Raw genomic sequence first — 21,543 nt, 5'->3', positions numbered from 1 at the left:
TTTTCTCCGGTACATCAATTACATCATTAGTGCTGCTTCCCTCTCTCATTTGAAATTGGAAAAATTTAGCAATTTTGATTTCAACTTCCACACTGTTCTCATCTTCACCTGGTCCATCTCTGACTCCATCCTTCCCTTTCTTGCCATCTGTTTCCATTTCTGGGTGCTCACTGACAGCCACTACAAACTCACTGACTCCCACAGTTATCTTGACTATATATTCTCACACCCTGCTTCCTGTAAAGACTCCAGTCTATTCTCCCAGGCTCTCCACCTCCACCATGTGTTCTGATGATGTTATTATCTGCAGGAGTCCTGAGAAATGTCCACCTTTTTCCTTAACTGTGGATTCTCCATTACCATGGTTAACGAGAACCTTAACCATATTTGATCCATTTCCTGCACTGCTGCCCCTTCTCTTCCTTCGCACAACACAGATAGGATCCCTCTGGTTCTTATTTTCCACCCAACATCCTCCACATCCAAAGGATCATAAGCTGCCATTTCCAGGACCTCCAAAAGGATCCCATAACCAGACACATATTCCCTTCCCCTGTCAGCATTTCATAAGGACTAGTTCCCTCTGGGTCATCCTGACCTACTCCTGGTACATTTCCAACACTTCTCCACATCCCCAGGGCACCTTCCCATGCAACTGCAGAAGATGCAACACTTGTCTATTTACCTCCTCCTTCCTCAATATTCAGGGCTCCAGAAACACCTTCCAAGTGAACCTGCATTGCACTCAAACTAGTCTACCAAATTCACTGCTCACAGTGTGGTCTCTTCTATATTAGAGAGGCTAAGTGCAAATTGGGTGACTACTTTGCAGAACATCTTTGTAAAAATGACCCTGAGCTTCCAGATACCTGCCATTTCAACACACTGTGTTCCCTGGCCAACATCTTTGTCTCAGGTTCATTACACAGCTCCATTGAGGTTTAGAAAGCTGAAAGAATAGCATCTCATCTGCTTGGGGACTCTGCAGCCTTCAGAATTCAATAGTGAGAACAATAATTTTAGAGCCTTAACACCTCCTTCTATATCCTTTACCCACCCCAACCCCCCCATCACAGACTGTCATGAAATGGGCTGGTCTCAGCATAGTCAACCCATTTTCAACTACTAATTGTCCCCATTAATAGCTTTTCTCCTTCCCTGGTTTACTGTCAATCATTCTTTTGTCTGTCTTATTTCCTCTCTGTCTCTGCCTATCCCACCTCCCATAACCCCCATCATCAGCACATATGTTTTCCTAGCTGCTATCAGTTCTGAAAAGTCATCACTGAACTCAAAACATTTGCTTCCTCTCCACACATCCTGCCAGATCAGCTGAATCTCAGCAGTAATTTCTGTTTTTGTTACAGATCTTCAGCCTCTGCAGTTCTTTGCTTTATTAAATCTAATAATTACTCTTGTATCAGCTTCCCCCAATCAACCACCATGCAACTGATGGAGGGATCATCAATAATGTTGTCAAGTGACATTTGCTCAACCATACAGCTTGTTGATACTTCATTCGGGTAACCTCGGGTCACACTGCTCCAGACCTCATTACAACTGAATGCCAGAAAATAACAGACTTGATATCAAGGAAAAACCGAAAGAACCGCGGATGCTGTAAATCTGAGGAAGTTCTGAGGAAGGTTCACCAGGCCCGAAACTTTAATTCTGTTTTTTCCTTCACAGATGCTGCCAGACCCGCTGAGCTTTTCCAGCAACTTTGTTTTTGTTAGATTTGATATCAAGGTACATTGAGTATCACAGCTAGGAGCCTCGAGATCTGGGTTCAAGTTCCACCTTCCACCATAATCTCTGAACAGGGTGTTTAGAAATTATCTAGAAAAACAATCCAATGGCTGGAATCATGGCTGCTAAGGATGATGTTGGTGTTGACCACAATTGCCCCAGGAACAAACTGCATAAGTTGTTCTGAGATCTGAGAATTCTTCTGTCAATGTCTGAACTCTTGCACATCAAGGTAATTGAATTTGGAAGCAGAGGACAGTTTGGGCTCAAAATGGGTCTGTACCTTTGGTGGGGGAGATGACTGGACAACAAAATTAGTTCAAAACAAATGGTAAAAATGAAAGCTTAGTGTGTTACCAGTCTCAGCGTGTACAGCATTATGTTGCACATAACACACAATATTTATTGCTAGACACATTACACCTTTTCAGGTGGGTAGATGCTTAGACTTTTTTGTCAAGAGCAGCAGCAGGCAGAGCTGGCAATTAATGACTTTTAATCATGGGTTTAATGACTCTGCAGTATGATCCTGCAAACTAAAACTGCTTGAGATTAATCAAAAGAGCAGTTTACTCCCATCACAGTAAAAGGCACCGCCCAGACTGCTCCAGTGGCAACAGGCAATGGTAGCAGTAAGATAGGTGCAATTGTGTGGGTTCAGGGGGCAATCGATTTTAAAAGAAGGAAAAGCATTAACTGGAACACAAGGTGGCAATCAATCCAGACTGCCATGGACAGAGTACTCTAGAACACAGTAGGCAGTAAGCAATCTAGAACCTGGTGGGATGCTCTCACTGGATGTCACATTCAATGATCATTTTGACTAGAGTTTCCTGGCAGCATCTGACATTCCAGCATGCTGAGACAGCATTACATACTCAACCAGTGCCTGAATACTGAAAATTCAGTTTGCTACAATTAGAAACTAAATGATATGAGAGAAATGTCACAACCAATACAACAGTGGCTCTTTATTTCTGATATTATTTTATTTCTACTTTTTTGGCATTTTTTGTCTTTAATCTCACAAGAAGGGTGTATTCTGCTGCCCTGTCAGTTCAATGTGGATTTTGATTGGTGCTGGTTAGGTTATATCTAACAGTGGTGGAATATGCAAACGAGCAGGTCGGTGCTCCCAAAAGCTAACATTTTATGCAAATAATTGATTAATGTATGTAATTATATTCCTTTAAGCAATTCAAATTTACATAGAAAATAAGGAGCTTTGGCTACTTGCATAATTAAGCAGGTTATAGAAGTACATGGGAAGAGCATGATTAACACTGAACACTGGATGTATCTTTGCACCATTGAAAATGCAAACTATTCTTTTGTGTGGTTTCAGTAAGCTAGATTTTCTGCACATTTTCTATCACTGAATATTACAAAGTAGAATTAGAGAAAGGCATAATCACAATTGAGTTTTTCGGTACTAACATTGCGAATAAAGTCAACTTAAAAATGGCACTCCCTTCATATTGCAGACATGTCATAATATTTACTGTTCAGACCCTGGTGGCAGTCTTCAGTGGGCAGGTGATCCAAGTGTTCCAAGGTAAGGCAACACTGATAATTCTTGCACAACCCACCAGAGTTTTGTGAGTTTTGTCCCGAATTCAAGTCTTATCATGGTGGGAACAACAGCCCAATGTTAGCCCACCTAAATAAGTCTTAAAATGCAAGTCAAGGGAGCTGGACACACTATCAATCTCACTGTTTCCAATGCAAAGCATGATCGAGTTGCCTGCGAGTTCAACAAGATGTCCAACCGACAAACATTTAGAATGTGACTTGGGGGTGCTGCTGGATATTCTGAGGTCCAGATAAAAAAAAGTTAGCAGCTAGTACTGAGATAATGGTGTCACACTTTCACACCTTTAGGTAGCAGACTTTCACACCTTCTACAGGATACCTACACTTAACCTCTTTTTGCTTTTCAAACTACCAGATCTGTTTGCAGCTTTTAACTTGTTATTGGAGGGGAGATGGTTACACGATTAGTGTATAGATCCTCAATGCAAGGTGTAAGTAAAATCACCCCCTCTGAAATAGACTTCAAAAGCAATGCGATCTAAAATGACATTAATAGGAGTAGCCTTTGAGCTTGTGAGAAGGCAAAAGTTCATTTCAACAGTTCTTGTTGGAGGTAGAGGTAAACAGCATTGTCCCAAGATGTGGTCTACTTCATTTCAATGTGGCTCAATTGGCTTATTGTAATAGTTAGAGAACCAGATATCTCAACAGCCTGTCCAACTAGGTGGGCTTCTGTTTTAAGGAACTAATTAGTCCTGCTACTGTCCTGTTCAATCTAGACTTGGCTAAAGGTATAGTACACCTTTCCACTGAAAGACTCATGCATAACCTTTAGAGGTATCCCTAGTGTCAGCTTAAAAGTGAAGCTGCTGGATTTTATTCAATCCCCTTCCAAAAAAAAGTATTTTACATATTGGAAGCTTGTAACCTTTGCTGACAGTAATATTGGACACAGACATTGCTGAGGGGTAAGGATGCAAATCAAAAGGTGATATCAGTGTGAGGATGGGAAATTTTCCACTGAGTTATTGTCTCAAAAGCCTCTCCTCTTTGCATTGTTTGAGTGAGAGTTTTCTGCATATTCTTGTCAAGCTGCCAGGACCTTCTCAGATGTACAAAGATCCCAGTTGTGAATCCACATTCTGTACCATGCAGTTTTGATACAGTGCTTTATCCAGTCATGGATCATTCAGAATCTAATGGCACCAGAGAGAACACTTCACAACATCTATCCAAACAGAGAAGCCTGGCGGCCAAATTTGTATTCTCTTTGCTTGCCATCTGTGCAAACAGTATGATACGTAAAACATCAGTCTGAAATTATTTCAGCAAGGAAGAAATATTAGAAGCACCATTTGTGCCAAACATAAGGGAATGGGGAGATGGGAGTAGAGGCTGAATGAAAGATGGCAGAGATGTGTATACAAATGCACTCAACTCTTGACCAATCATAGAGTGGCATGGTTGGTATGAGGGTGAAGTAGGTGAAAGGAGGGGGTGGGGTGGATTTGCTGGTACACCATGCTACCCTCCTGGCTGACTGAGGCAGTGAGAGGCACCAGATGGATACTGAAAAAGTGCTGGGGGAGATGGCATCTTACATATTGTAGTAGCAATCTATCAAATGAATTCAGAGCTTCCAAATCCTCCAAGCAACTTGAATCATAATCAGTTCTTTTCTTTCTCTTCATCTCCTTCAAAGTAGCCATGGATTCACTCCAGATAGACAGTGCTGTTTCAACATTATTGATATGCAAATCTTAGCAATATAAATATGGTAGTCAATCTCAAATGTAAACTGCAGATCTATAAACCTTGGTTTTTATGTTCTAAACTGTTTAAATAATGTAAATATATATACACATGATCTATTTGGGTCCTTTTCTGCCCCATTAGATATTCACAACAGGTGCCAGCAAGATAATGTTTCCAACAGTCTGGCAATTTATCGGAAGTAACGAGTTACAATTGTGCTGTGGCAAGTTAGATTCAGAATAAAATACTTTATAACAGATCAAATCCTGCTGCTGAAAGGGATGTAAAGTGTCATAGGTACAGTGAAATCCAGATATACATATTGGCCAATTATTGAAGCAGAGTCTGTCCCCATCAGTAAGGGATAGTCAGACCTTACTCATTACAAACTGATGAATACTAAAGGTGATTTAGGGGGTTCGTTTGTTTGAGGTCATAGTTTCTTAACTGCAAGTTTGAAAGCTCTGTGAAAGCTTGCTGAAATGAGTCACAGACTCCCTAGTCATAAAGGGAGGAACATAGTCCTCTCCCCCAAGGACTGATGCTGCCTCTGAAGTTCTCAGTCGTTATGTGGGACCAAGTGGTCAGAGGGAGAGCACACATCCCTCTCTGATTTTTCCTCTTCACTGGCTGGAGACATCTGGTTTCCATTCAACTCCCCTAATCAATTAGGTGAGCTATCAGCATGGGGGTACTGTGTGGAAAAAGGTCATGTCACAGTCCAAATGCACCGTACCCTTAAAAGGAAATGTGATCATGGAAGATGTATTGTGTTCCATCCATACCTGGATATCAGCATATATCAGGATTCACCTGTATACATAATGCACAGAGGGCACAAGCACCTGGTTCAATAGGGAAAACAGCCCTGGGAATTACTCCCCAGGGTCCTGCTACTCATTCTGATTCATTGGGAATGGGTTCATGAAAACTATCCAATTGTCCAGCACAGCAGTGATTATCAAGTCAATAACACACGTTCTCCGCGGTCTTCATCTCTATTCCATTACAAACCATACGCAACTCTTCAATATTCTTCACTTAGTCATTGCAAATTGTAACCAGTATTAATGGATCAACTGAGTTACAGAACTGCTTGGGATTTGTGAGGAAAGGCTGAAGTTAACACTGAATCTAAAATATGTCAGAAGACACCGTAGTTGGAAGGATTTGTATTTGCTGAGATTCAAACATCTTGGAGACGGGCCAAGGGCTGACCTCCTGCTTGTGTTAAATTTGCTAAATTCTCTAACTAAGGGCTTTCAATTACAACAAACAACAAGCTTTCACTAATAAAGTGCCTTCAAGGTAGAAAAACATATCCTAAAGTGCTTTGAAGAGTACAACAGACATGCTAAGCAGAGGAGACAGGGCAGCACTGATTAGGGCGGAGGGCTGGGGGAGGAGAGAACAGGGAACAAGTGATGCACTCAGAGAAAGAGTCAAATATGTACATTTGTAGAAGCTATTTTGATGAGATGGAAGTAGCTGGAAGAGGGAAAAGTAATCCAGAAGTGGGGCTGAAACTGTCAGAAAGCTCCATTGCTGGCGGTGATATTGACAACTCATGGAGAGCAACTAATAGAATTGGCTGAGGGGACCATGAATCCCACGTGTCTTATTAATCTTATTCAGTCAATAGGAGATGCTCATCCCACCTGGGGCTGTCAATCCAGCAGGAAAATTAACGTTTGGACACATGATTAGAGAAACAGAATTGCAATAATTAAATTTAAACTGTTCAGCATTACCTTTTATAAAAGTGTATTGCCCAGAGCCCAATCCTGAATTTTATACTGCATAGCAGCCACAGACCACTCAGTCTCCCTCCTCTGTCCTGTTAAAAGCTGCTGAACTGCTGGTTGGAAGGAGACAGCTTATGTGCTTGAATGTGACATTCTAATCAGGGTTTCACACAAGAGCCCTGTCTGTTAAAAAATAAAGCTGCGCTACAATTCACCAGTATTTCAGTATGAAACACAGCAACATTGAAATCATAAGATCAATCGGGCAATTTGGGCAAGGTCTTTCATCCACAAGGATTTCTGAGCCAACAAATAGCTGGAACTCCTACTGCAAGACCAACTGCAGCATTGCAAGCAACAATTCTCCAAACATCTTCCTCAGCAGATTCTGCCACCCCTGCACATGAGCTTGGGAACTGAGCAGTGAAGTTAAAATGCCAGTCCTTATCCTCTGGCCCCCGTAATAGTGATCCAACAAGAACTTACTCACAAGGAGTTGTACAAGACCGCACTGTTGAATAAGCACAAGGTTCAGTAAACACAAACCTTCTCCAGTGCTGGAACACATTGGCCTTTAGTTGAGACATTAGACCGAGGGCCTCAATGTGCTTGTTTGGGTGAATTTTAAGGTGTCTGGGGAAGCAGTGTGGATGGCATTTCTGAAGGTTGAAAACAAATTGGACAAAGAGAACTATTCATCTAAATTTTTGTGATTTTTTTAGTCATGTACTGTTCGTATTCCAGGAGCAGTACCCTACCCAGCTGATACCTCTGAATGAACGCCAATCCAAGGAAGCTTGTGTGCAGAGCCTTACTGTTCACTGCCAGTCTCTATATTTCATCAGTAACAAACAATAGGCTGTCCTGTTTGGGAGCTGAACAAAGAATCACACATTGCACTGACCACTGCATTGCATTGAATCTACTGGTATTATTCTGTCAGCAGCCCCTCAACACATCAGAGAACGTTAACAGCCAACCTGCAGGGCTCTTGTTGGATACTAGGTCCCCATGGATCTACACAGCATTGGCACTTTATTTAAAAGAATTGGCCATTAGTTAGAAAATGTGGCAGATGGGGAAACTGAGGAAATGAACACCAAATTGGGAAATTTGTGTCTGTGCAGCTTTCTATGAGGTTATCTGAGTATCTGACAGTCGCTTTTAGGAGCGAAGTGCTCTATTTTACAAGTAGCTCTACTTCCTATTTGGAGGTTGTATGTTTCCTGTCCCTGCTCCTCTGGCACAAGCCCATCTCATTCTGTCAGCACAGCATTCTGTGGCTGTGGTTTGCTACTAATGTTGTGGGACTGTGGCACCAGATGGCAGTGGCACAGCAAGAAGTTGGCAATGGGATCCCTATATGATCCACAAACAGCCACTCCAAGGTCAGAGACTACTTTAGTCCATTTTCATTTTACTTTAAACAAGGCACCAGCATTACATCCCAGTCCCCAACAGTTATCCTGGCCTTGAAATCATACATCTCAAGCTGCGATATAAACACAAGAAACATAATTTACAGAAAAATAACCCACAGGTAAGCAGGACCTGAAAGATCACGTTCTGATCCCCACCCAACAGCATAAGCCATTTCCAAGAGGCTTCCTCCATGACCTCTACTCCAATGGTGGGAGGATACTGGGAAGCACATTCTCCCAAAAATATAGTCTATCATCTAGCCTCAATGGTCTTGGGAACACTGCATGCAGCAAACTAATTAGCTGTTTTTTCACAAGGAGGTCATGCCTGCTTTTGGAGGGCACCCTCTTTAATGGCCACTTAGAAACCAATATGACAATTGAAGGGCCAAGTATAAGCCAGCAAGAAGCAGGGCAGAGAGCCAGAACATGCTCAGAATTCGAGCCCATGGTTGTGTCACTACTCCGTGCTGCCAATCTTGGCAGCCGTGTCTTATCCATTCCTATGGATTTGAAGGGAGTGATACCAAGTTGCCAGGCAGCAGACTTAACACTTAAAATAAAACGCTGATCTGAAATGGTTCAGCATACCAGCAGCCAGATAGCAACTTTTATGTCAGTGATCCAGCAGATTGCATTGGGCGTCTGGGCAAGAAGTGGGGCTAATTAACTCAGGCTGGTGAGGTAGAGAATAACACTGATGATGGACGATAAAAGTTAGCCTAAGTGATGCAGTGTAACAATCTGTGCAAATCTCTTACATTTGCTGCCTGCCTAATGCAATTATGCCACAAAATTGCAGAAGCATGAAAACGTGAGGTTCTAAGCAGATGTAAAAGACGACTTACTCAAACTAGACAAGGCTATGATATGGGACAACATCTACACTGGTATGATCTACACTTCACCCTTCAGAAGCATAATTCACGATACCCTATATTTGCATTTCAAGTCCTTATAAAACCTTGCGGAAAAGGCCCTTTCCCCCCTGGCTGCTGATCCTTTTTATATCTGAGCCATTTGCTTCTGTAAACATTGCCATCTTTATGCCAAAGTCATCAGGACTGAACAAGCTCAACCTGCCTTCTGATACAGGATGAGAGCCATAAAATTCCTCAACCAGTGGTCTGTGCTGTTCACTTGACTTAAAAAGTAGAATATAACTTCAGCTGTTATGAAAAGAAAACAAATCTCTGGTCAGGATAACGAGTGATCATCTCATTCATGCCCAAATGTATGGATCACATGTAACACTTGGGGACTTTTTTTGGGAGGGGGATTTGATTGTTGAAGTACTGGTGCTCATGCCCAATCTCTAAACAAACCACAGCTTTTACAGTACTTCCCGGACACTTAACAACTATCTGTGGCTCTTCTGCAGTGTGTATCCTTGTTGGGGGTGATGGGGGCATGGTGTTCTTTTGCATTGATGTTGTCTGTACCAGAAAGCTGCCCTGTGTTTCCACTGTTTTGAGTTCTGCAGTGGAGGCTTGCAGCACTCCTTTTCTCTCCCACAGGTGAGCAGGGAGACTCTGAAGTCCACTGGACCCAGATCAATGGTGCTCAGAAGATATCTGGGCACATCTTCCAGTCTTGGGTCTCCTTGCACTCCCAGTAGCCACCTTTGTAAACGTACATGTCGTCTCCAGTGATGGGGTCCTCTTTTTTCTCGAACCATACTGGTTGGTAGGGTTCATATTCACTGCCTGTAAATGAAGGAACATGTATTGTTACGAAGTCTAGCACAATTTCAGGATACCCAAAAAGTACTTCACAGCCAATTAAACACTTCTGAATTATAGCCACTATAATCACATGGGAAACACAGCACGCAATGCCTACACAGCAGCGTTCCCTTGGAGTCCCATCCTAGATACCTGCTCAAGACCCCAAAGCCAGTGTCCTGACTTAGAGACAAGAATGCTACCACCTGAGCTAGTGCTAAGCTAGCAGAGGAAAGTGCATTTGTACACTCCCAGCAATAAGTCATTCTCAATATTGTGAGCACACCCTCTTTCCTTAGAATGATATCTCCCTTCTCACATAACCACTTGAGGTTACAGGACTTAGGAATTGTCCTCCTTGTCTGTAAGGATTATTGCATTTTGAAGTCTGACCTCTGTGGGAGATGCTAGTTTTCCTTGGAGGTCCACATATTAAGGCTAAGGTGGGCTGAAGCGCTGGAGTCTGATGTGAAAGTTCAGAGTTCTGAGACTATTCGCCAGCACCATCCAGTGCAGCTGAGCCACAACTGGCACATAGTTGACCCTCACCTTCCTCAGCAGCTGTAGCTGCCTCTGCCTCCCTCATGCGCCGCACGGCTCTCTGCTTCTCCTCCAATCGCTGCTTTTCCACGTTCGCCTCCTCCCACTCGCCATTCTCCATCAGACGTTGATCCGGTCGCAAGCGACTGTCAGTCGGTGCCGTTCCACTCTCCATTTCATTCAGGGTCAATGCCAGTTCAGAGAAGTAGTACATGTTTTCTGCATTATCACTGCAATAGAAGAACCAACGATTATTGGACATCTTAGCAGAGCAACCCTGTATGTATGGCCTTGGAAGAAGGTGTTGCATAGATTCACCAGAATGATTAATGGATTTCATTATGATCACAGGTTCTTTAATGGGCTTTTAATCCATTGATTATACAAGGTTAAATGTGGTCTAGTTGAGGTCTTTGCAGAAGAACTATTTTCCCTTGTGGAGGTCATCCTGAATAAGAGAATAGATTCTTCAAATTCAAGCGAGGCCATTCAGGATTTCAATCAGGAAATGCTTCTTCAGACAAGGGAGGTGAAAATCTGGAACCCACTGGGTCAATTTAAAATCTTTATAACAGAGATCAATACGCTTTTACCGAATTAGTTTCTTGGGTACTGAAGGATATAGAGGATAAACGTATTAATTGAGCTGAAATATGAATTAGGAAATAATAATTAGGATCGAAATGAATGGTAGAACAAGCCCAAAACTGCTGAATGCATTATCAATTTCATGTTCCAATTTCATGTTCCCAGGGCCCATCTGTGCCCGAAATCGCAAGGTGCAGAGTATTGCAGTGGCTGGTGTTACCTTGCGTGTCTCTAAAAATAACAATGACTTGACTTGTACATTGTGACAATGCTATGGCTTTAAGAGGTGCATTTTGTTCCTTTTTTTTAAAATGAAGAAAGGCTGACACAGGTGCTAAGCAGTCTGCTTAAAGCCAATAAAGTAAACAGCTTATGAGGCCTTGGGGCTTTTTAAAAGTTGGAACAATAGAAGAAATCTGAATGGGTGAGGTCAAGCTCCCACAGAACCAGGATTTTTTAGTTTTACCTTTCTGTGGTTATTGGGATCTTGAAGCTGGATTTGGAAGCTTTGTTCCTCTCTTTGTTACAGCTAAAAGCTGGGGTTCTCTTCCTGCTGCTAGAATTGCATGTGAGACAATCTATTTTATTGAATTTGCCTTTGCCAAGAGTGTGTTTATGGGATGTTACTACATTGGAACAGTTAATTAGTAGTAGTATTATCTTGTTAAGCATTTCAATAGAGTTATAGTTAAGCCAATTCTTTTGTTTTGATTTTGTCTGTATTGTAACTATAGTGTAAAAATAAAGTGTGTTTTGCTTAAAGTTGAGTAGTTTGACCAATTGAATTGCTTCTGGAATGTAACGCCTTACACTTGATGTTTAAAATAAGAAAAAGTTAGGGTTTTGGCTATCTTCATAATATATTTTAAGGAGGTTTAGTGTTGTCCATAACAATATGAAGTACAGTCACAAGATTAACTTGCATTTGTACATCATCTTTAGCACAAATTGGTCCAGAATCGTTACAGAAAGAACAAAAGTAAATAAAAGAATGAACAACAAACCATGTGAAAGAGATAGGACATGTGATTAAAGGTTTGATTGCAAATTGTGCCATGATAATGAGATTTGGGAGAGAGTTCTCATATGTGAGCCAAATAGCTAACTGCTATGCCACCAATGGTGAAGGGAAGGATGGGCAGAATGGAAAAATTGAAGGTTTCAAGAGTGACAAAAGGTTGGATGACATTGTGGAAATAAGGTGTGTAAAGCCATGGAGTGACAGGAAAGTCAAACTCAGTCCTTAGGCACAGGGAGACAGTAAACAAGGTTGAGCTGGATTTCATGGATATCAGGGTAGAGCTAGATGAATTTTGAACTAGGTTCCAGATAATGAAGGATAGGAGATTGGAAAGTAAGATACTGGAGAAATAGAAATGCACCAAAAGTGTGTATAAAAGTTTCACTGTCACTGGAGACTAGGTAGAAGTGAGGGCAGGCTACAGTGGTGTCAGTGATTTCAGTGTGGAGTAGGATGTAGGCTTGGAAGTCTGTAGGCTGCCACACCCATGTGCATTGATAATGCGTTGTTTCATTTTCTCGAGATAGTCATCCACATGCATGTATGATCAGGCAGTTTGAGGTCACTGGCCTCAGAATGGTGTTTCACACCTGTAGAGGGGTTAGGGGGGATGTGGGTGTGAGGGCAGTGGTCGGGAGATGGAGTGATCAAGGTTGGGAGAAGAATTTGGGATGCCTTTGCTCTCTCAGCAAAGGTTAAATGCTGCAATCTGACTGTTACATTGACTGAAATAATGTGATTCAGTACAAGAAATTTACTGTACTGATCTGCATAGCTCCATGGACACTGGATCTTCATTGGAACGTCCAACAGGGTAAGAGGTTCATGATGCTTCACCTCCTCTTGTTGGATATTTCATATAATTCTGCAATTGTCTATGGAAGTATCATTTTGTGCATGGTTCAATAATAATGCACCATGGTGGACTGAGATGGTGGCGATTAACCAGGGAGGGATCTGCCATCCTTACCTGGTGTAGCCTACATGTGACTCCAGACCACAGCAATGAGGTTGACTCTTAATTGTCCTCTGGGCAATTAGGGATGGGCAATAAATGCTGGCCTAGCCTGCGACACCCACATTCTGTGCGAGAATTAAAAGAAAACTATCATGCCTTTATGTAAGTGAAAGGAAGGTTACGAAAGGGTTAATACCTCAGCACAGAAGAGACTCTCTGGTGCCCGAGTAGAATTGGGAAGAACTGGATGAAGGATGTTAATCCCTTTTGGTGGAAACAGGTCCTGCAACGTCAAGTTAGAATTGGTTGGAAGCAAGTGAAAAGATTAATCTGTTCAGAACAGGCTGTGTGTGTGGATCAATGTGTAGGGTTGGATCATAAAATCCAAAATCATGACAGAGGCCCATTGATGGCTCTTTGAAAGAGCACACAGTCAGGCATTAGGGGTTTGTCTGGAATTGCAGCACAGTGTACTCAGCAGATCTACAAAGCCTGATCTACAGCGAGCTTGCAAAGTCAGCAACAGGTACTCACGGAAGTGTGTACTTCCTCCACAGCACTTTGGGTGGCAGGGTCTGGTAAACAGTTTTCTGTTTGCCCTCGCAGCTGGTCCCATCTTGACTGCTCTCCACGACCTTTGCAAACTCCATCTTCTCATCCCACGTCCCCGACAAGATGTAACTGGCTCTGCCTTCTGAGTCTGTCACTACGCCTGTCACCTAATTGCACCAGGAGACAAATGTCCTCTTATCACATGACACCAGACTTCCCCAAATTCAGAGAGAGGAGACATTTATTGCATCAACCTAGCCATCCCTACAATTCCTGTCATACTTTGCACTGCATTGACCGTGGAAGGAAAGCCTACAGGTGGTAGGAATCACTGCACAGGACGAAACTTATTCAAATCCTATCTGCACCCCCATGCTCAGTGTTCCCTGTGCACCATCACAGTAGATATCTCACTGAACTTGGGCTGTGGCTACACCATTTAATCCATTAAGCCGAATTAAAGTTCAACATAAGCACCCTCTGAGCCAGGAATAATGGAATAGTTTAGGTGAACAGAATAGATGCATTCAGGGAGAACCTTATTCAGCATATGAAGGAGAAAGATATGGAAGGATATTGTGAAACTGAATGACGCTTTGTGGAGGAGGTTCATGTGGGATGGAAACACTGACCTTCCCAGTTATACAGAGAGGTCAATATCTGTGCTGCAAATTGTTTTTAATTCTATATTCAGTCTTTGTGTACCACACAGGCCCCGAAAAAATACTGAAATGTCCACGTGAACTGGAAGAATCCCAATAGGAGACAAAGGGGCTAGTGGAGAAATGGTGTAATGGAGTAATGGACTGTCCTCTTGGGGCTCTCCAGTGGAAACCGACCTGCAATATCTGGATCCTGTTTAACTGAAACTCAAATTTTAAATCAATCACTGGCCATGTGCTTGTGGCCAAGTCAATTGACAATTTGAAAGCTATCATCGATTATGAGTAGATTTTTGCTTACTTGAGTTGTACACAAATGCAGCTCCCGTTCAGACCTAGCTACCCTCTGCATATCTCTAAGCAGAGCCTAGTTGATCCATGATTTGGGTCTATTATATTACCCTTCAGTGAACACTTAAATATCTAGGTGATTTTGATAATCATGTGTTACTGAAATAAGTCCCCATTCCCTTCCTTTTGCTGAACAGCCTGTAGTGTACTAAATAGAACAGGTGATGAAAGCAGATTCAGTAGCAGATTCCCAAAAAGAAATCTGGACAAAAGCTTGAAAACATTGCTGGACTAGAAGAGGGGAAGAGGAGACGACTGGGACTAATTATATGGCTCTTTCAAAAAGCCAGCACAGCACAATAGGCTGAATGGATTCTGGTAGAGCTAAATGATTCTCTGAACAGCCTTTAGTCAGAGAGTGAGCAAGACAAATCTCCCAAGATTACTCATCTTCTCATCACCCCAATGAAAACATCACTCACTCTTCTGGAATTGCCTGGAGACAACAAACTTGCTCCAAGCAGAAGGGGAAATAGATAAATTTAACTCTGAATGGTAAAAAGGTAAGGTTAGAATCTTAGAAGCCCAGTTGAAATGAAAGCTAAAGTTGTACAGAGAGAATACTCTCGGTTTTCAGCAAGCTGTGGTAGGATCACCTGCCTAGAGAAAGAGAATGTATAGAAACACACAGTCTACAACTTTCAATAATGCACCTTTTATAGTAATGCATCATTTCTGGTGACAATCACCAAGGTTCTTAATGAAATAAAAACAAATTGCTAGAAAAATTCAGCATCTTAGGATGAGGGAGTGAAACAGATCCCCTCACCGTCGTTAGAAGACCCTTGCCTTTTGTTCACAAACTGTTCCACTTGCTCCTCCTTCCCCTCTGATTATAGCATTAAAAAAAAACACACAATTTTCCAACCCCTTTCATTCTGAAGAAAAGTTGTATTGCATTTGCTCCTCTCTCCACAGATGATGCCTGACCTGCTGGGTTTCTCCAGCATCCTCTGTGTTTGTTTCAGACTTCCAGCATCCATAGTTTTTTTGATTTTATTTCAAGATCCTTACTGAACTTTGTGCATGGATACTGAATGGTTTTGTACTAAGTTGCAAGCAGTGATAAAGTTAAAACCCACTTTTATGTAATAGTTACACCAAATGAAAAATTCCTGGCTTTCAGCTGATGCTTTCTCCAATAAAGTATTGAGGCAGAGCATGGGCTAGCACTCACCTTTCTGGCACATTCCCGTGAGAAGTAGCTGTAGGGACTGAATTTGAGTTGACACTTGTCCTTCGTCTGGTTATTTATGATTTCGATCTCGCCTGACTAAAGGACAGAGAGCATGATTATACACAGGATGTGTTACAAATTTTTAACCATAAAACTGAAATTGACTGATGTCCTGGAGTGAGAACTGGATGTGATATACTAAGCTGTCTAAAGGCATTTTTAATGATTAGCAATGCAGATTCATAGAAACCCTGCACTAGCTCAGTCTGCAGTGAGGCCCTCATCTTACAAACAGGTCTAATCACAAGTCGTGCTTCTGCTGTCTGTCTATGTGGCAGGTGAGGAGGCTATCTGGAAATGTCAAAGCTAAGTTCCTGTCTTTTCCTTGATCTTGGTAATCCATGAGCCATGAAATGAATGAAGATGGATTGTTTTAGTTTTTTTAATATAACATTTCTGTTATTAATAAAGGTGCTGGAGTATAGCGACTTAAACACTTTTCACTGTACTTTTTGTAAAAATACAGGTGACAACAAGTTACATTCTATTCTAGAATAGGGGTCAGATTTTAATGAGCAAAATATCAGTTTCCCACCTCTATGTCTATTTAGATAGAATGACATTGGTTGTCAATATTTTTAAAGCACTTTTATCAGGAATAAGTAATAGAAGAGAAAACTTGAGCCCAAACCCTAGTTCTGCTTCACGTTTGACTTGGCAAAAGGTGGTAATTATAGCATTACTGTGGACTGGAGCTGGTTTTGCAAACTGCTCTCAGAGTGCAGCTGGTCTTCCTTCAAATTGTTCATAGTTATTTCATAATGAACTGGGGCACCATGACAAGATGCTTCTTCCTTCCTGCACAGCCACAATATATTCTGAAATCAGAGGAATATCCGCAACCAATAAAGGAAAAATATTGAGGTTGGTTGGCTCGCCGAGCTGGTTTGTTGTTCCGCAGACGTTTCGTTACCGTGCTTGGTAACATCCTCAGTGCAGCCTCTGATGAAGCGTCGGTGTGTTTTCCCGCCTGGCTTTTAAACTCTGGGGTCCGTTGCGATGGATTGCCTCCCTTCCGGGTTTCCTCCGTAGTGGAATGTATATGGGACCGAGTTCAATGTGTTTATTAATAGCCTGCTTCGTGGAGTGCCATGCTTCCAGGAATTCTCATGCTTGTCTCTGCCTAGCCTGTCCCAGGATCTTGGTGTTGTCCCAGTCGAAGTCGTGGTTCTCCTTGTCCATGTGAATTGAGATGAGCGAGTATTGGTCGTGTCTTTTTGTAGCCAGTTGGTGTTCATGTACTCTTGTTGTTAGTTTCCTTCCTGTTTGTCCGATGTAATGTTTCTCGCAGTCTCTGCAGGGGATCTTGTAGATGACATTGGTCCTGTGCATGGCGGGGAGTGGGTCTTTAGTTCGGGTGAGCACTTGTCGTAGGGTTGATGTGGGTTTGTGTGCCACTCTGATGCCCAGCGGTCGTAGAAGTCTTGTGGTGAGTTCTGACGTGTTCCTGATGTAGGGTAGTGTGAAGAGTTTGTCGGGGCGTGTAGAATCTTTCTGATGCTGTTCCTGTAGGCATCTCCTGACCCAGTTCTTTGGATATCTGTTATCCTTGAACACTTGGAAGAGGTATTCCTTGGAGGAACAGCATCAGAAAGATTCTACATGCCCCGACACACTCATCACACTACCCTACATCAGGAACACGTCAGAACTCACCACAAGACTTCTACGACCGCTGGGCATCAGAGTGGCACACAAACCCACATCAACCCTACGACAAGTGCTCACCCGAACTAAAGACCCACTCCCCGCCATGCACAGGACCAATGTCATCTACAAGATCCCCTGCAGAGACTGCGAGAAACACTACATCGGACAAACAGGAAGGAAACTAACAACAAGAGTACATGAACACCAACTGGCTACAAAAAGACACGACCAATACTCGCTCATCTCAATTCACATGGACAAGGAGAACCACGACTTCGACTGGGACAACACCAAGATCCTGGGACAGGCTAGGCAGAGACAAGCATGAGAATTCCTGGAAGCATGGCACTCCACGAAGCAGGCTATTAATAAACACATTGAACTCGGTCCCATATACATTCCACTACGGAGGAAACCCGGAAGGGAGGCAATCCATCGCAACAGACCCTAGAGTTTAAAAGCCAGGCGGGAAAACACACCGACGCTTCATCAGAGGCTGCACTGAGGATGTTACCAAGCACGGTAATGAAACGTCTGCGGAACAACAAACCAGCTCAGCGAGCCAACCAACCCCAACACCAACACCCACAACCCGAGCTACAAATCTACTCCAAAACCTTAAAGGAAAAATATTTTGGAATTGCAGCTCCTCTTCAACGTTGACCATGGAATGGAGGTATCGCCTTGGTTTACTGAGGAATGTTTATACCATCTTTTCTCAGACCACAAAGTGTTATGGAGACCAAACAATACTAACGTAGTGCTAATTGACATGTAGACTGTGACCAAGGACAGCCCCAGTGCAATACCACTCCAGCAACATACGTACATATGCTTTGTACATTTAATTCTTCCCTTATTCTCCAAGCTCTGCTTCTGCAAGCCAGCAAATGTTGCTGGACTACTCTGCTTAGGATTGAGATGGAAATCTCAGCCAAATCCAAGCTCATCCTCAACAAAAAAAAACAGAAATAGCCAGAAAAGCCCAGCAGGTCTGCCAACATCTATGGAGTGAAATCAGAGTTAACGTTTCAGATCCAGTGACCCTTCCTGTTTCAGATCCAGTGACCCTTCCTCAGAGTTCTCGCAAAACATTAACTCTGATTTCACTCCACAGATAATGCCAGACCTGCTGAGCTTTTCCAGTAATTTCTGTTTTTATTTCTGATTTCCAGCATCTGCAGTCATTTTGGTTTTTGTCAAGCTCATTCTCACCCAACATCCATCCAACTGCACTAGCCTCAAAAATCTGAACACATAAGAGCCAACTGTAACATCTGTCATTGCTCCACCTGAGATTACCTGACTCAGACCAGACACTGCACCTACTTAGGTCTACTTGGCAGGCATAAAGCATTTGGGACGCGATGAATTAAATTGGTTTGCTTTCTTTTTACATCCGATGTATGTTGAGAGTTATACTTGTGGAAAACAGGAAGAGAAGTAGACAATTCGCTTCCCTAGATCTGTGCCAACATTCAATTAAGCTATGATCTGCACTTCATTTTTCCACCTTAGGTTTGCATCCTTCATCTCCTACTGAACAAAACATCTTCAATCTCGGTTCTGGAACTTCCTCTCCAGAAGAATTGTATTGGGGGAGGGGTGGGGCGGTGGGGTCACTCCTTCCAAAACTGCCATAGCCAGATATGTTTGTGATGCTACCAAGCCACTCTTGGTGATAGGCACTGTGGCCCACACCCAGAATATATTCTAAGATTCAGGTAGCCTCAGTGCTTCTTGCAAGTGGTGAACAGCTATCCCAATTTTAGCAGAAGTCTCCAGATGTTTGAAGGGCTCTCAAGGGTCGCCTTGGTAGTGTGTGCTTTTGTTATTTCCTCTGCAGAGGTCAACTATGGTTGGTGTGCCCAATTTTATTATTTTCAGTCTTTTCTGCAGCGGGTTGATACAACTGAGTGACTTGAGAGAGCATTCAGGGGGCACACAAGGATCAACCACATTGGTGTGTGTCTGAAGTCACCATGTAGGCCAGACCAGGTAAAGGCAGCAGATTCCCATTCTGATAGGACAGTGAACCAGATGGGGTTATGCAAAAATCTGGTAATTTCATGATCATTAACAAACTAGTTTTTCATTTCAGATTTATGAATTAATTGAAGTCAAATTCCCCCATTTGATCTCACGACTTTGGGACATTAGCCTGGCTCTCTGGATTACTCATCTGTAACATTACCACAATGCTACATATCTACCTACAATGGGAATGATGTCTTCTGCCTTTTCCCATTTCCATGGTTCGTGAATGGATGGACACAGAGGAAGTCTGATGGTGACCCACTATTTTCCCTAGTTCAATGACCCTTTCTGTAGTTACCTGAATGGCCTCACATTTAACGCAATGAAATCAATTTCTGTTCTGAGCCACACAAGAGAGTTTATAAGTGTTTTATGCTGTTCTGTACTGACCTGGTCAATCCACAGCTTGCCCACGATGATGTTGTGCACTGTGGAAGTGACCTTCCTCCACACATAGTGGTTACCGCCAGAGTTAAATTGTAAGTGAATAGCACCTGCAGGACAACAAGAGGAAGCTAGAATCAGTACAGGCAGGAAGCAGGTCTTCTTTCATTTCAGGATAATTCATAATTCGGCACTTGTACATTCTAACTTCTATTTTACCAGACTGATGGCAGTGAACATCAGTCAAGTGCTCAGACAGGAACAATGTCTAGCTCCCTGGCAATGCAACTAGCATATTCCCTTAGACAGCAGCTAGGATGATCAGATACCCAGTCACAGAGCAGTCCCCAAGATGTTATTTCACTTTTTTTTCTGTTTGACTGAGAAAATGAGGTTGAGAGTGGATATAAAACAAGTTTCAAATGAAAAAAAAAATGTTGAGATGTATTAATCCAGATGCAGCATGGCCATTAGAATAACACTAAAATTACAGAACACAAGCTGCTGACAATACCTAATTATCCGGTAATATTAGCTCAACTTTCTCTCTTCACAAATGTGACTTGATCTGCTGAAGGCTTTCAGCACTTTCCTGGTTCCGTTAAACATTAATAAATGGTTTTCAGCAGGATGGAGGGAGGAGGGAACGATTTTTGGTGAAAACTCTAATCAAGGGCATTATGCATCAGCTAAATTCATTTGTTTATTTTCAAGCTGCAAACAACACATTGTACCTTGTGCTCTTTTAGAGCAGCGTCCATTTTTCTCATTTTCACACCATAGTACAAATAAAAGGATGTGATTTCTTGCAAGTTACTCAATGCTCATCCAGATCACGTGGAATACAGGGAGAACTCACCATTTAGATACAAAACTGTCTCAAAGTTAGGAGACAGAGGGTGGTGGTGAAGAGTTGCTTTTCAGACTGAAGGCCTGTGACCAGTGGTGTGCTGCAAGGATCAGTCCTGAGTTCACTGTTTTTGTCATTTATAGAAGTGATTTAGATGTGAATGTAGGAGGTATTGTTGGTAAGTTTGCTGATGACACCAAAATTTATGGTGTAGTGGATAGTGATGAAGTTTACCTCAAAGTACAACAGGACCTCGAACAGATGGGCCGATGGGCCAAGGAGTGGCAGATGGAGTTTAATCTAGATAAATGTGAGATGCTACATTTTGGAAAGACAAATTCAGAGCAGGATTTATACACTTAATGGTAAAGGCCCTGGGGAGCGTTGGCGAACAAAGAGACTTTGGAGTGGAGGTTCATTGTTCCTTGGAAGTGGAGTCACAGGTCGACAAGATAGTGAAGGAGGCATTTGGTCACTTGCCTCTGTTGGTCAATGCATTGACTATAGGAGTTGGGAGGTCACGTTGTGGCTGAACAGGACATTGGTTAGGCCACTTTTGGAATACTGTGTGCAATTCTGGCCTCACTGCTATAGGAAAGATGTTGTGAAACATGAAAGGATTCAGAAAGATTTACAAGGATATTGCCAGGGTTGGAAGGTTTGAGCCATAGGGAGAAGCTGAGTAGGCTGGGCTATTTTCCCAGAAGAGGCTGAGGGGTGACCTTATAGAGATTTATACAATCATGAGGGGCATGGATAGGGTGAATAGCCAAGGTCTTTTCCCCG

At 42.5% G+C, this 21,543-nt stretch overlaps 1 protein-coding gene across 6 annotated transcripts in view; it reads right to left on the bottom strand.

The window, feature by feature from the left end:
- Nucleotides 1–2,713: 2,713 nt before the first annotated feature.
- LOC109912215 (oxysterol-binding protein 2-like) overlaps nucleotides 2,714–21,543 on the bottom strand; it is a 318,882-nt gene continuing 300,052 nt past the window's right edge. For all 6 annotated transcript variants that reach the window (XM_048611306.1, XM_048611307.1, XM_048611311.1 and 3 more), the window contains 5 exons: nucleotides 19,914–20,017; nucleotides 15,777–15,872; nucleotides 13,569–13,753; nucleotides 10,477–10,697; nucleotides 2,714–9,909 (listed from right to left, as the gene is read on the bottom strand). In XM_048611306.1, coding sequence (XP_048467263.1) covers nucleotides 9,767–9,909; nucleotides 10,477–10,697; nucleotides 13,569–13,753; nucleotides 15,777–15,872; nucleotides 19,914–20,017 — 749 coding nt within the window. In that variant the 3' untranslated portion in view covers nucleotides 2,714–9,766. The remainder of the gene's footprint in view (nucleotides 9,910–10,476; nucleotides 10,698–13,568; nucleotides 13,754–15,776; nucleotides 15,873–19,913; nucleotides 20,018–21,543) is intronic.

This window comes from Rhincodon typus, chromosome 24 (genome assembly GCF_021869965.1).
Source record: "Rhincodon typus isolate 14 chromosome 24, sRhiTyp1.1, whole genome shotgun sequence".
Classification (NCBI taxonomy): domain Eukaryota; kingdom Metazoa; phylum Chordata; class Chondrichthyes; order Orectolobiformes; family Rhincodontidae; genus Rhincodon; species Rhincodon typus.
This window is presented reverse-complemented; position numbering and strand designations above follow the sequence as displayed.